The 14,382-nt window shown below is 41.0% G+C and overlaps 1 protein-coding gene across 1 annotated transcript in view; it reads right to left on the bottom strand.

Moving 5' to 3' along the window:
- Nucleotides 1-315: 315 nt before the first annotated feature.
- MXD1 (MAX dimerization protein 1) overlaps nucleotides 316-14,382 on the bottom strand; it is a 25,226-nt gene continuing 11,159 nt past the window's right edge. The window contains exons 4-6 of the mRNA XM_003793439.3: nucleotides 5,137-5,251; nucleotides 3,133-3,292; nucleotides 316-2,871 (exon numbers count right to left, since the gene is read on the bottom strand). Of these exons, the coding sequence (XP_003793487.1) occupies nucleotides 2,678-2,871; nucleotides 3,133-3,292; nucleotides 5,137-5,251 (469 nt within the window). The 3' untranslated portion in view covers nucleotides 316-2,677. The remainder of the gene's footprint in view (nucleotides 2,872-3,132; nucleotides 3,293-5,136; nucleotides 5,252-14,382) is intronic.

Here is a 14,382-nt window from a genome sequence, read left to right on the forward strand (position 1 = left end):
CAAAGACCCTATAGCTCTTAGCAGTCACGCTGGTGGATCAGTGAATGAGAGAGGACAGATTGGCGAATCAGGGCTGCCGATCAGCCACAGGAGGAAGGGGATTAGCTGCCTTGGGCTGAGTTTGCTGGTCCTGAAGGTTACAGTTTTGGTTAGAAAGAAGCCTGTCTAGCATGCTGACTCGGTCTACCTCCAGCTCTGAAAGTCACGTCTAACCCTGGTGTCAGTTTATCACAAGTGCATTAAAAATATAGAGATCTATCAAGTTCCACATTTATATGCTATCAAATTGAAAAGGACCAGACAAACAGTGCAAAGGTCAAATAATTACTGTTTTATATTGGGACAGTACATCTCATATTTCAACCAAAAGACAAAAATGCAGTTTAACTCAAAGGCACAACAATTAAAACACAGAAAATAACAGCATCTCTCAGATGCCTTATATCCAAATTAAAGAAGTACACACATTTTGTTCCCTTCCCACCCCCAATGCAAGCCCACAAGCTTTTTCCAAAGTCTTGAGTTTTTGATGCCATCCAGCATCCAGCATCGTGGACTTGTGAGGCGCTTGGATGTAGCAATGAAATAAAATGCTTGAGAGGTCTAGCGAATGGCATTCAAAAGGGACCTCAAAGTGCAGATACATCTTTTTCAAACATGTTACAGGCTGAGCTGGCTCTTTGAACACTATCACTTTGCTTAAATTCAGGAAGCAGGCTTTAAAAATGCAAAAGGCATACAAATTGTATTTCAGTGCAAATCTTCAGCTGGTTATTGGAAAAGATTCCAACAATTAAAAAAAAAAATTCTTTGTGTCACCTGCCCCTCCCCCCCCACCCAAAGCTGAAATGAAGAAAATAACAGAACAAAACAAAAACAGAAGAATTACAGATGACTTTGGAATCATTTTGGAATCCACTACTTCCAGTGAAAACATTTTTAATACATTGAAGAATCATTTAAAAAAAAAAAACCCACAAAAGTAATCTTGCTTTGTTGAGATCGCTCTTCATGTGTAGGACGAGCTCCCGTGTAGAGTGCGTTTGAACTTGGACGTTAGCTGTGTGCAAGGTGCAGGCGCTGGGGTGAGCTGCGAGGCTGTGATATGCTAGTGACCGCAGGCCAACAGGGGAGCGGGGTGGCTGCCCGCTGCCGAGTCAGCCGTTGAGCCCTTAGGTCGCAGTGCATCTGTGAATTTTAGGAATGTTCTCATCACTTTGTGACACACTCTGCTTCAGTATCACAGGTTTTACAAATGGTTCGAATTCAATGAAAAAGATTCGCCAGAGGCCGAAAACATCAAGACCTCAAAAATATGAATGCAAAAATATTGAGGGGAATGAACCAATTTTGTAGATACCTACATACAAAGTTTCTAGAACATCTATAAAAGCACAAAGTCATAAGAATTTATTTTCCATTACATTAGTTTATATAAAATGAATAAATAGTATTTATAGATTTCATGTGTCTTATGTACATATACATGTGCTCTGTTTTAGCTTAAATAAAAATGCTACAAAGTGGGAGACCACTTAAGGGAAAAACAATAACTAAAAAGAAGAATCAGCCTTTTAAACTATCAACCCAAAAATCTCCATAAAGAAGTTTCTGGGTGTGTCCAAAAATAATCACTAAGGAGAGGAATTCTAGTAACACTGTACCATCCCCTCCTGTTCACCTGCAACAGAGAGAGTAGAAATGTGGACTTTTTCTTTCACTGATGATGGCCACTAGCTCAGCTAGTGCCAAAGCTCAGTTATTGCTGAAAGTTAAATAGGAAAATAGATTAGAATTGGACCAAATGTCACTTATTTGGAAAAAAAAAAAAAAAAAGAGGCATAATCACTTTGTGTTAAGTGGGAAATGGAGATCTCATTTATCTCTGAGGTAGGAAAAAAAAATGTTCCAGAGACAAGTAGCAGTAACAAACTTTGAGGGGGAAATGTGCCTCGAGATGGCGGTACACAGCAAGGTCCCAAGAATATCGCACAAAAATAGATTGTATCGTTTTGTTTGTGAGAACAAACAATTTGGAACTTTTGTAAGCTGTGCAACCCCCAAACACATGCTTGCTATCAAGGTGTCCATTTTAAAGTGAGAAATACTGCTCCCGTCCACGTGGGCTGTGTGGGAAGGGTGTGTTTTCTAGAGGTATTCCTGACTTCCTCACTGGGGGTGAGGTCCATGGTTAAGTGCTCTTAAATGCCGCTTTCAAAGCTTACTTTGGAGTTCTGAGATCAGGATCTCAATTTTAGAAGTTTGTTTCCTTCAGTTTCCTAAGCACAAGACACACTTGGACATTCCTCCTAGGCAAGTAACATGGTAAGCCAGAAAACAGTAAGAAAGGCCTGGTGGAGGACAGAGGGCAGTAAAGAAGAGGGAACTGCTGAGATGGGAAAATCGCTTATTCGGCCTAAGAATCCTTGGGTCCTTCAAATTGATTGGAATGTACAGTCTCTCAGAGACGAATTTTTATGGAGAGAAAGAGAGAAGCTAGTGGATGTAATCAGAAACCCACACTCCTAAGCACTTCCTTGGAAACTGTTACAAAGGTGATTTTGGTAAAGGTGGTACACTGGAGTCTACGTGCAAGGGCGTGGCGGGCAGGTCCAATACACTACCTAATCAGATCCGACAGGGAGAACTTCTGGGAGGAGCTGCAGCCACCACTCTCTCAGAGGCTGAGACACGCCTTGTGACTGTCCTGCAGCTTTATCCTCTTGATGCTGGCGCTAGAGTAGCCCTCGTCACTGCCAAGGCTCTGCATGCTGCCCCGCTCATCAGAATCGCTCACGCTGCTGCTGCTCCAGTCTAGGTCCCCCGCGAGATAGTCTGTGCTCTCCACGTCAACATCAACATCTATTTCTTCTGCAGGAGGACCAGAGAGACAGACATTGATGGAGACATTCCACAGAAGACCCAGGCTGAAAATCAAACCGACCCCAGTGAAACCCTTCTGTGGACACTGTCATCTAACCACTAGCAGGGAAGAGGAACTTATTATTACTGGAGGTCACACTACTTAACTTCTCTAAATTATAAGCAAGTTCTTAGTTCCTGCTGTGCTTTGCCTTCCTGAGCAGCACAGGTGGGAGAGGACAGGGAGGCAGGGAGGAGGGAGGGGCTCACCCCTGTCTGAGTCGGAGCGCTCTGAGGACACAGTGGAGCCGATGCTGTCCATCCGGATCCTCTCAATGCCCAGCTTCTCCAGCTGCCTTTTCAGGTGTCGCTGCTCTCGCTGAAGCTGGTCTATTTGGTGAACGGCTTTTCTGTCACAATCTTCAAGTTTCTGCAAGTCAAAGGGGGTAGTCTTTGAAGCCCACAGAGAGATTTCTAAATTGCAATGACCTGCATCTTCCCGTCTAGCAGTGAAATCTGCCAGATTTCCTCAGAAGCCATTTTGTGACAAGCTGTGTCACTTGCCAAGCTTCTTCTCTCCGACACAGGAAGTTGACTGGCTAGTGACTCCTGGCTTCGTCTAACTTCTTCGGCATTGCCAACACTGTGGGTGCTTGTCCTGTCACAAGGATTCTGGGGGGGAGCTCTGACACACTGGCATCCTGCCACCCTTTAATTTGGGTATCAAAACAACTACAGGCTGCAACCCCCAACCTGATGCCCCTTGTCTGTAGTGATCCCCTGAACATCTAATCTCTCTGAACTAGAAAAGTGCACATGATGGAAATTTAAAAAACAATTCCATTTAAAACTATGTTTATTCAAAATAAAATAAAATTATGTTTATTCAAATACATACCCCAATTACATAAGCACTTTTATGTGTCATGCTAAATCTCAATTATCAATTAACTTCTGTTTGTTAGCAGGAAATAAAAGTCCCTTTTGAAGTCCTGATTCCAATTTGCCCAAAAGAAAAGCTTAGAAAGCACATTTCTGTAAACTACTCAGTTTTACAAATCGGGTCCCTAGTTTCTCATATTCTTCAGATAATTAAGCAGATTACTTAACTGTAGCTGTTCCACTTTAAATAGAAGTTATTTTTCTCCCAGAATTGTCATGTATGCAGGTTACTGACCATAATTAAAGTGAAATTTGTCCAACAAAGATATGACTGTAAAAACATACTGAACAGTGAGCTTGGCCGTGGCTCTTGGGAGTTTGAATACAACTCACTTATTCTTTGCTACTCAGTCTGCATACAGAGGGTCAATTCTGTGCTGAGGTGCTGGGGATACAAGGTGAGAACAAAGATCCAGGCCCCTCTCTGGAGGAGTCTATGGTCTAGTGATGGAAACAACCCAGGGGCACACAAACCACTGTCAATATCAACTATAACAAGCACTGAGAGAGAGAGAGCTACCCAATGACAGGACCACCTATCACAGGAAGGAGGGGACTAAGGAAGGTCACTGAAGGCTTCTCAGAGATAGCAAGGCTCGTGCTGAGATGTGAAGGATGAGTAGCTAACGAGATGAGGAAGAGAGGGGGATGTGTACTAAGCAGAGGGGTCAGCAAGCACGAAGGCCCTATGGTGAGACAACATGACAAACAGGAGGACTTGAAAGAAAGGGTGGAGGAAGAGGAGGAATGGAGCAAGACAGTGCTGCACAGGCAGGGGAGGGCCAGCTCAGGCAAAGCCTGGGAAGGCCCAGTGACAGAGTGTGTCCTGAGCCACAGAAGAATCTCAAATATCTCTCTCTTAGCACTTGTCATAGTTGATATTTGACAGTGGTGATTTGAGCTTTGGAAGGACTGTTCTCAGGAAGCATGGTAAGCAGATTAGAGTAGGTCAGAGGGATGTAGGGAGACCTCTGAGGATTTAAATGCAGTTGATGATGGTGGGGTGAAGATCGAAGTAGACCAGGTTGTGAAATATTTAGGTCTTAAAGATGGCTTGTACATGTATCGCTATCAAGGACTCTTCTGAGTTTCTGGCTTGTCCAACTGATGGAGAGCTGAGCAGACCATTTAACTTCTGGTGCATGACAGTGAGAAATAATCAGTTGGGTTCTGAACATGTTGCACTTGAGGTGGCTGTGATGTATCCAAACCATGTTGGAGGAATTCAGAGGAGAGGACTGTCTGTAGACACACATTTCCTGGCCCTTATAACAACACACAACCCCCTAGGGGACAGGTAAAGATAAAGAGGCATCCCAAGGATACACTTACCTTTATGTGCAATTTGGCTTTTGTTAATAAACTCAACGTAGTGTGTCGACTTGATTCTGGCCCAAGTGGCACCAGCCCCTTCAACTTCTCTAGGCATAAGCGTAGATGAGCCCGTCTACAAAACAACATGACAAGTAGCATTTGAGAATTTCACAGTAGGCCAGAAGGCATCCCAGAAAGAATGAATACTAAAAGAGTAAGAAGTTGCCCAAGCTCAGTGATGGCAAATGCTACCAATGACCTCTTAACAAATAAACAACTTTTGAAACCAGACAACTCTGGTGAAAACCAATGAGAAGCAAAATCCAGGGCTTTCTAAGTTAATTCTATTTATAATACAAGTGGTGGGGTAGGAAATAAATCTGCTTTTATTAAGCACATATCAGGCTACCTCCAGGTTTCTGGGCTACAAACATGACCCACTGAACATCCGAATCAGAAAATAATAACATGCCAGAGTTAGAATCCTTTAACCTATACTTTTCTTGGGAGGACACCCCATTCAAAGTCACTAAATAACTGTAACTGTATCATTTACACATGTGAATGACATACAGATGGTCTCTGACTTATGAAGGTTTGACTTACAGTTTTTCACTTGGGGTAGTAAGTGCACTTTGAACTTACAATATTTTTGACTTATGATGGGCTTATTAGGATGTAACCTTATCACAAGTTGAGAAATATCTGCTTGTGTATAGTTACTAAATGAAGCTTCATTTGTAATAGCAAAGACTGAAACAACCAGTAGAGAGAACTGGTTAAACAAATCCCAGTATATCCACAGAGGGGAATACTATGTAGTTATCAAAAGAATGAGAATATGCTCTAGGCACTATTAGAAAAGATCTCCCTGATATATCGTTAAGTGAAGAGAAGCGAGACACCAAACTGTGAGTACAAAATGCTACCTTCAGGTAAAAATGAAGAGAATGATACATAAGAAACTAATGATGGCAGCTGGGCAGTCAGAGAGAGGAGGGGATAGTGCTCTTTACTCTGTGGTTGTGGAGTGTGTCTGACTGGTACAATGGAACAGAGTGGGAGAGGGAGAAGAGGTGGATGAGGTGGATGCCACAGCGACCCAGAGAAGACAGAGCACAAGAGTCTCCATCATTTTGGAAATTTATACTTCATTAAAAGTTGGTTTGGGTTGTATTCTAGAACCTAGCAGATTCCATGATTATGAGAAACAGCCAAATTTGGAGGTTTTGCTTAAGCCTACTGCCTCCTTAAAGCCTTCCCAAGCCATTCCAGAGAATCCACTGTGGTTTCTCCATTTTCTGAGCACTACTTATCTGGTTATACTACTCATTGGAAGTTCACTGTACTGCTGAATTGTTTGGTATTTGTAATTTTACCACTCATCACAAACTCTATAGAAATCTTGGACAATAGCTTAATCACTGCTATATTGCCACATGCCTCACACATGTGCTTTTAATAAATGTCTGCTGAATGTATTATTATGTCATGTACTCAAATAGACTTTAAGCTTCTAGAGGTCAGAGTCCATCTTTACAAGATCTCTGTACCTTTAGCAGAGCTCAAAGTCCTGGGATTTTAAATGAATGTGCATTGTCCCACAAGACTACCTGGAGCACAGCTCCCCGGAACCTAAGAGGCTATCTTCTAGTGAAAGTGGGAAAGAATGCAGTACCTCTAGGTCTGCCTCTTTCTCCTAAGAATTTTACGTACTAACAAAAGTTGGGAATGCAGACAAAACAAACAAACAAACAAAAAAAAAAAAAAAAAAACTTCTTCAGGAAGCTGCAGGACAGGTGAGTGAATATGGATGATTTTAACCTAGAAGTCAACTCACTCCACCAAGACTTCACAATGTTCCCCCAAGGCAGATCTAATAAGTGTTGCAATAAGTAAGCTTAAGCAAAACCTCCAAATTTGGCTGTTTCTCATAATCATGGAATCTGTTAGGTTCTAGAATACAACCCAAACCAAGTTTTAATGAAGTATAAATTTCCAAAATGATGGAGACTCTTGTGCTCTGTCTTCTCTGGGTCGCTGTGACAACCTTCTGAGCCCCCCTGCATCTGCTTCTGAGCCTCCTGTCACATTTGGATCATGAGGAAGCAGTCCTAGATTCTCCAAGGGCCCACTAAACCTTGAAAAGCTCGAGAAGTGTAGCATCCACTTCTCCGCTAGAAAGACGTAATGGAACAAGGACTTTACTATTTTATAAGACTTCCACTTGCTCCGAAAACCTGTTCGTGTGGAAGAGCCACAAGCAAAGAATCACAGTAGAGGTTTGCTCCTCTTCCTACTGCATGGGGGGAAAAGGTAAAAGCTGTGTATAAAATGTACTCGCTCACCTTGGGTAATACTGTTCAAAAAGAGCCATGAATAAAGTACTGTCTTACAGATGAAATGAGAAAAAAGAGCCATGAAAATAGATATTAGAAGCACTATGAGAATGTATAGTCAGTCACTTAGACAGTTGTCCAACTTATTTCTCCCAGTAAAGTTTACAGACTAATGTTCAAATTAGGAGGAAAAGTTAAAAAATTAAAATTATACTTAGACATTTTCAACCTGCTTGTTATTTGCAAAGACTGCATGATTCAGAACAATATCACATTGGTCCTTTCATGATGTGGGTTCATATACAGATATGAGTATGTAAATTTTTAGGAAGTTTGTCTACTGATAAAAATACAATAAAAGTCATCTTTTGATGCATTGTCATTTCTAGTTTTACAGGAGGCTAGCCCTGAAAATGCAATTTTCACTACCCAAATGTGGGTTTCCAAAGAACACTTCCAGTTGTGAAACTAGACATAAGCCATTTGACTAATCCAAGCTGAACGTAATACTTGTTCATTCAGTGTTTTCTGATCCAATTCTATGAAAATAAGACCAGAGATCTTTCCGGAGTTTTGTAGCGATCCAAAGCCAACTCTGTCTTTGGCAATGTCTTCCCTGGCCTTCTCCAGTGCCTCACTGCTCAAGCCTGCTGGGTGCCCTGCCCATATACCACCATCTGCAGCCACAGGCCCACACTGGTTCTGGGCCAACCACAGGACAGGTATTAAATACATTAAGCAGATTCAATTCTATCATATAGTTGTGAAATTCAATCCTTGAACTAGATAAAAAAAGCAAACAGATCTCTCTGTAACAGCTCCCACCAAGGATCCTTGACCCTGGTACATACACACTCTCACAGTCCTGGCATCTGGAATCTTTCTGCCAGCCCAGAGCACCTGTGGAGCTTCCAGTCCAAAACAAGCACCCATCTCAGCTCTCCCTTCTCAGTCTTGGCTATCCCCCTGCTCTAATTTCCCATTTTGAACCAAGTCTAACTTCCCTTTGGGGAACTAACTGGGGTTTTACCACATATCCTTGACAGGAAGCCACCTAACACCTCAATCTGACCCTCCACATGACTGTCCTCCCAGCAGATCTTCTTTAGACAGTCTTCCTTCCGTTGCTAAGAGCTACCTTCCAGCTCTCTGCCCCTGGATGGCTCTTCCTTTAGCACTGATCTATACTGCCTTGCTATGAACTTCGACAAACTTCACCTGCTGACTCTTCAGAAAGATGGCTTTAATCATTCTGAATGGTGTGACACACCTTTGGTCTACAGTAACATAAACCAGTCTTCAATCCCAGCTATAATCAGTAATGCTCAGAATTAAGTGTGGCCTACAACTAGTAATAAGTAAGTTGCATACAATTTCTCCTTAGTAAGTTTTAAGTACTCCGCATTTTATTTATTTTTAAATTTTTAAAAAATATTCTGGCTCAGCACCTGTGGCTCAAGTGGCTAAGGCGCCAGCCACATACACCTAAAGTGGCGGGTTTGAATCCAGCCCAGACTCGCCAAACAACGACAGCTGCAACCAAAAAAATAGCCAGGCGTTGTGGCGGGCGCCTGTGGTCCCAGCTACTTGAGAGGCTGAGGCAGGAGACTCGCTTGAGCCCAGGAGTTGGAGGTTGCTGTGAGCTGTGATGCCACAGCACTCTACCCAGGGGGACAGCTTGAGGCTCTGTCTCAAAAAAAAAACTCTGAATCTGTCAGCCCCTATACAACCAAATATTAGTGTAGTGATTAAGAGTAAAGGTTTGGGATCCTAGCTTTGCCACTTACTACTCCCTGTATGAGCTTGAGCAAATTCCTTAACTCATTGTAGCATCAGTTTCCTCATCAGGAGAGAAAGGGTGACAACGCCTACCTGAGAAGGCCCTTGTGCATATTTTTGTGCATATTAACTGAGACGAGGTATGGAAGCCCCTGGGTCAGGGTCTGACACAGAATATATGGGAGCACTATTCTTTCAATCTTACCTTCCTCTGAAGAAGGATAATTAGTGTGAGCAAACATAGACAATTATAGCACTGTAATATTCCTTGCACAATCAACAGGGAACTCAAAAGTGTCTCACTGGGCAGAGTGAGGCTATCTCATAAAATCCACTTCTCTGGGCTAGACATGGTGCTCACACCTGTAATGCTAGCATTCTGGGAGGCTGAAGTGGGAGGACTCCCAGAGCTTAGGGATTTGACACCAGCCTGAGCAAGAGTGAGACCCCATCTCTACTAAAGATTAAAAAAAAAAAAAATTAGCCAGGCATTATGGTACATGCCTGTAGTCCCAGTTACTGGGGAAGATTGTTTGGGCCCAGGAGTTTGAAGTGGCTGTGAGCTAGGCTGATGCCACTGCACACTGGCTGGGGCAACAGAGTGAGAGTCTGTCTCAAAAAAAAAAGAAAGAAAGAAAGAAAAAAAATCCACTTCTCTGAATTCTTCCTTAAAGGAAATGATAACTTTTGTCATTAAATTAATGGCAAATCACATCCATTTTCTATGGAAACACAGATATTGGTTAAAGGTACTATTTTTTTTTACGTTGAAAAAATCGGCAAGAGTTTTATAAAGCTAATGAATGCAAAAGACAAGATTCCTTCATGGCCACTCACATAACATAGAGGCAGGGGTACAGAGGATTCCAAGGTTGGGAGAGAGGCATCTGCTTCAGGAGCAAGTGTTCTGCAGTGCCCAGGCCTCCCTCCTGCATCTCTACTGCAGTGGCCAAAAGAAAACAAAAACAGAGGCAAATATGTATCAACCCAGGCAATCCAAGAACATCTGGGGAACTTAAAATATGTCATATACAATAGCAAGAAGAAACTATAGCATATTTAAGAGCAAACTTAAAAATGGGTTGGGAAGGATCTATGGGAAGAAAATTATAAAACTTTGCTGAAGGACAGAAGAAAATCTGAGTAAATGGAAAATAATAGCCCATTCCTGGATATGAACCTCAAAGTTACAAATGTTAATGTTCCCCAAGTTTGTTTTCAAATTTAACACAATTCCACAAAAGTCCCAACAGTATCCTTTTTAACACTGAGAAATTAGTCTAAACTTCATCCAAAAGAATAAATGTGGGAGACACTGCCAAAATTTTTGAAACAGAATAATGAGGAGGAATGTGCTGTACCAGATATTAAATTGTATTATAAGGCTTCAATAATTAAAAATGGTATAGTACTAATACAGGAATAGACAGACAAATCAAGTGGACAGAATAAAAACCCCAGAAACAGACCTAAGAATAGATAGGAATTTAGCACATAAAGGAGATAACACTGTAAAGCCTTGTGGAAAGAACGGATTATTCAGCAAATGGCAAGGGAATGAGGAAGCTAACATCAAAATAAATTCCAAACAGATTAAAGATTTAAATATAAAATAGAGTCAGAGACCACATAGTTGTGTAGTTAGTTTTCCTTAACTCTTGCTAGCCAAGAATTGTGGAGAGCTAAATATCCACGTGAAGGAGGTTATTAATGAAACGGCTCTGGGCTGTTTGAGGCCCCACCTCCTACTCGAGCTTTGGCACAGACAGAAGGCATCTGGGCTAACCACTGCGCCCTTAGACAATTCTGAACGCAGCTCTCCTTTTTCTGCCTCCAGATCAAGCTTCCTTGAATCTACCCATCCCTCTCTCTCAGGCTGGTAGATTTGTAAATTAAAGAATAAATTCAACAAAGAGTAAGATCATAGGTATATGGTGATATCTGCAGATGATACCTCCTGATTTATTATGCTACCCTGAAAGATCTTCCTGAATTAGATACAGTCAAGACCAGACATGGTAGCAAATGAGGGATGTGTATGTGTGAGAGAAGCACTGTTATCAGTGATTACTTTTCATTATTGAAAATACAACTGAAACTACTATCTCTCTCAGATTTTCACAACAAAGTATAGGGCACAAATAAGAATTATAAGGTCAGGGTAGAGCATACAGGCTAGCAGCCAGTTAAGAGGGCAGATTAGTAATTAGGTTGATAGGTGGAAATCTTGAAAAACACACTTGGTTCATTCATTCATTTATTCCACTAGCATTTCTCAAAGGATTATTATGTCCTGCTACTTTCCTATGTCCTGGAATATAATATTGAATAAGACTGAGTCCTTGTCTAAATATTAAGTACCTTGAAGGCACAGTGATCAAACATGTAAATGAATTATTGCAAAGTGCTTTATCTGAGCTACCTTCAAATCATGACAAATATCATCTCCCACTTAACGTTTAGAATGGGTTCCTTCAAACATAAGTACTGTAGTAGAAAAAAAAAAGAAGAAGAAGAAAGTAATTCTAGAATGGACTCCCTTGGCCCTCTAGCAAATATGTCCTTTCTTCTCCCTTACCCACTAATATTTTGTCCAACTTAACTTCTTCACAAAATTTTTCAAGCTTTCATAGCCTATCATAACCTTCTTTTCCTTTCTACATAGATCAAGTTCATTAATTAATTCATTCATGTACTGAGGACTTACGTATCTAACCCTTGTGTTTCTGGGGGATTTTTAGTTTTAATATACTCTTTCATTTTTTAAATTTATATCTGAATATTAGGGGGTACATATGTTTTGTTTTCCTACTTTGTTTTTGTACAAAAGATTGAGCCAAATTTATAAGTATGCCCTTCACCCAGAGGGTGTGCACTATACACAATAGGTGTGGATTTATTCACTCCTCTCCTCTCCCCCCCCACCTTGTTTTTCTATCTTGTGTGTCTTCCATTACCAAATAATGGAAGAGACTGAGTTTTCTATTTCTTTCTTTCTTTTTTTTTTTTTTTTGAGACAGAGTCTCACTATGTCACCCTCAGTAGAGTGCTATAGCATCACAGCTCACAGTAACCTCAAACTTTTGGGCTTAAGTGATTCTCTTGCCTCAGCTTTCCAAGTAGCTGGGACTACAGGAACCTGCCACAATGCCCAGCTATTTTTTTTGTTGCAGTTGTCATTGTTGTTTAGCAGGCTGGAGCCAGGTTTGAACCTGCCTGCTTTGGTGTATGTGACTGGCACTTTAACCACTGAGCTATGGGTGCTGAGCCGAGTTTTCTATTTCTTATTAACTCATTGAAGCCTAGAAATAATAATTCACCTAAAGACACTGACTTAAGAGTAGAATCTGGTATCCTTGGTAATTCACGTCCCTTCTCTTTGAGTAAAGCCTTACTTAAAGAACATGATATACTTGACCTTAGTTGAGTACTAGTTTTTCATTGAAATTGGGCCTGAGATTATTAGCCAAAGAAGAAAGAGTAGCCTATTTAACTATGAGGTTTCGGCATTTTATCTCCTGTTTTAGGCATAGACTTAGCCAATTAAATAGCATTACAAATTCTATAGAGCAATTGTAGGTTGAATAAAAGTAATTTTAGATATAGGTACATGTGAGCTGAATAGTAAGAAAAAGGGGGCATTAAGCATAGAGAAAGAAGAAACACATCTTCTTAAAGGGTAAAAAAATTACTTCCTAAAAGTGATTAAAGATTACAAGAGATTTTGGATTGAGAACAAAGACCTACTGCATTTAAAAAAAAAAATTAAATGAGGACTAGAAGTCATGCTTTAAGGGAGGATAAAAGTACTTTTCTTCTTTTCTTAAAATGATCCCTTTAAAAAACAACCACCAAATGCATGCATCATCATTACCAACTTAACTAGAACCCTGAAAGGTTTGGAAGGTTTCTCACAACTGTGCTGATAAATCCTTGTAGAAAATACAAAGATAGTAATATACTTGGTGAATAACACACAAATAGCAATTCACAATGGCTACATTCTGAAGATATAATATCATTTTCTAATTAAAGTGTAAAATACAAAATTTACCTCATTAATATTTCCTTTTTAGAGACTAATTTTGAAATATAAATTATATGTATTAGAGTTAGTACTTGCTGGGGCTAGCCCACTATTTGACTACTAACGCCTATGACAAAAAAGGTAGGATGGTACACCCAGTGTTCCAGCCAGGAGATTGGAACTTGGTCGAATAACCAGCATATGTTGCCTCTTCAAGTCCTTTTGAGGGCAGGTGCCATCTACCCAGGAGGCATAGTACAGGAAAGACAGATTCTAATGGTACAAATATGCGTGCTCATCCACACATGGACATAGACTGGTTTTGCACACTGATCCTTACACCCCTCCTTCATAACAACCCTCACCTTATGTGGCAACAAATGCGCATTTGTTGCCACATCCTAGAGTGAAATCTGAATGTGGTCAGGGGAGCTCAGAAGCAGAGTAAGAGTGATGCAATGCACACCACAACTCAGGCCCAAAGCAAATGTCAGGCCCCAGCTCTTCCGATACAGGAGCTTGGACGTTTGAAAAGTCAACCTCCCAGAGAAACAACTATAGGGACCTGCAATCAGTCAGAATATTCTGTCAGCAAAGACCTGACTGAAAATGGTTTCTCATGCCAGACCAGATGCCACTGAAATTCTGTTTCACCAAATGGAAATAACAGCTTGGGCTGCTGAGTCTTCCCCACAAAGCACACACAAAGATCTTTTGTTGCAGGGTCAGAAGACTCTGGCAGAGGTAGTCTCTTTAGACCAGCTGCATGATTCCAGCAAGGCCTGCAAAGATACCATTCCAGAAAAATGGGTGTCTACTGTTAAAGGAGATCTAGAGTTTTCTTTCGAAAAAGAGTCCATTTGAGCACCTGACTCCTGACCTACTGGCTGCAGCTTACAGGCATCACTCAGTCGCCGTTTGTTAAAGGGCTTATTGAAAGGCATTTCAAGCCAGAGGAAATTTCTAGCTAAGGGAAAGAAACAGCACAATTATCATCAATAAAGGGCACATAACAATAAAAGAGACTTCCTATATTCCAACAATAATCATTTAGTTAGCCACAATGGGAAACCAACAACAATCTAGAAATACATAAACCCAGGAATATCTTTTTTTTTT

The sequence above is a fragment of the Otolemur garnettii genome, unplaced genomic scaffold (genome assembly GCF_000181295.1).
Source record: "Otolemur garnettii isolate 467f Iridium unplaced genomic scaffold, OtoGar3 scaffold00068, whole genome shotgun sequence".
Taxonomy (NCBI): Eukaryota; Metazoa; Chordata; class Mammalia; order Primates; family Galagidae; genus Otolemur; species Otolemur garnettii.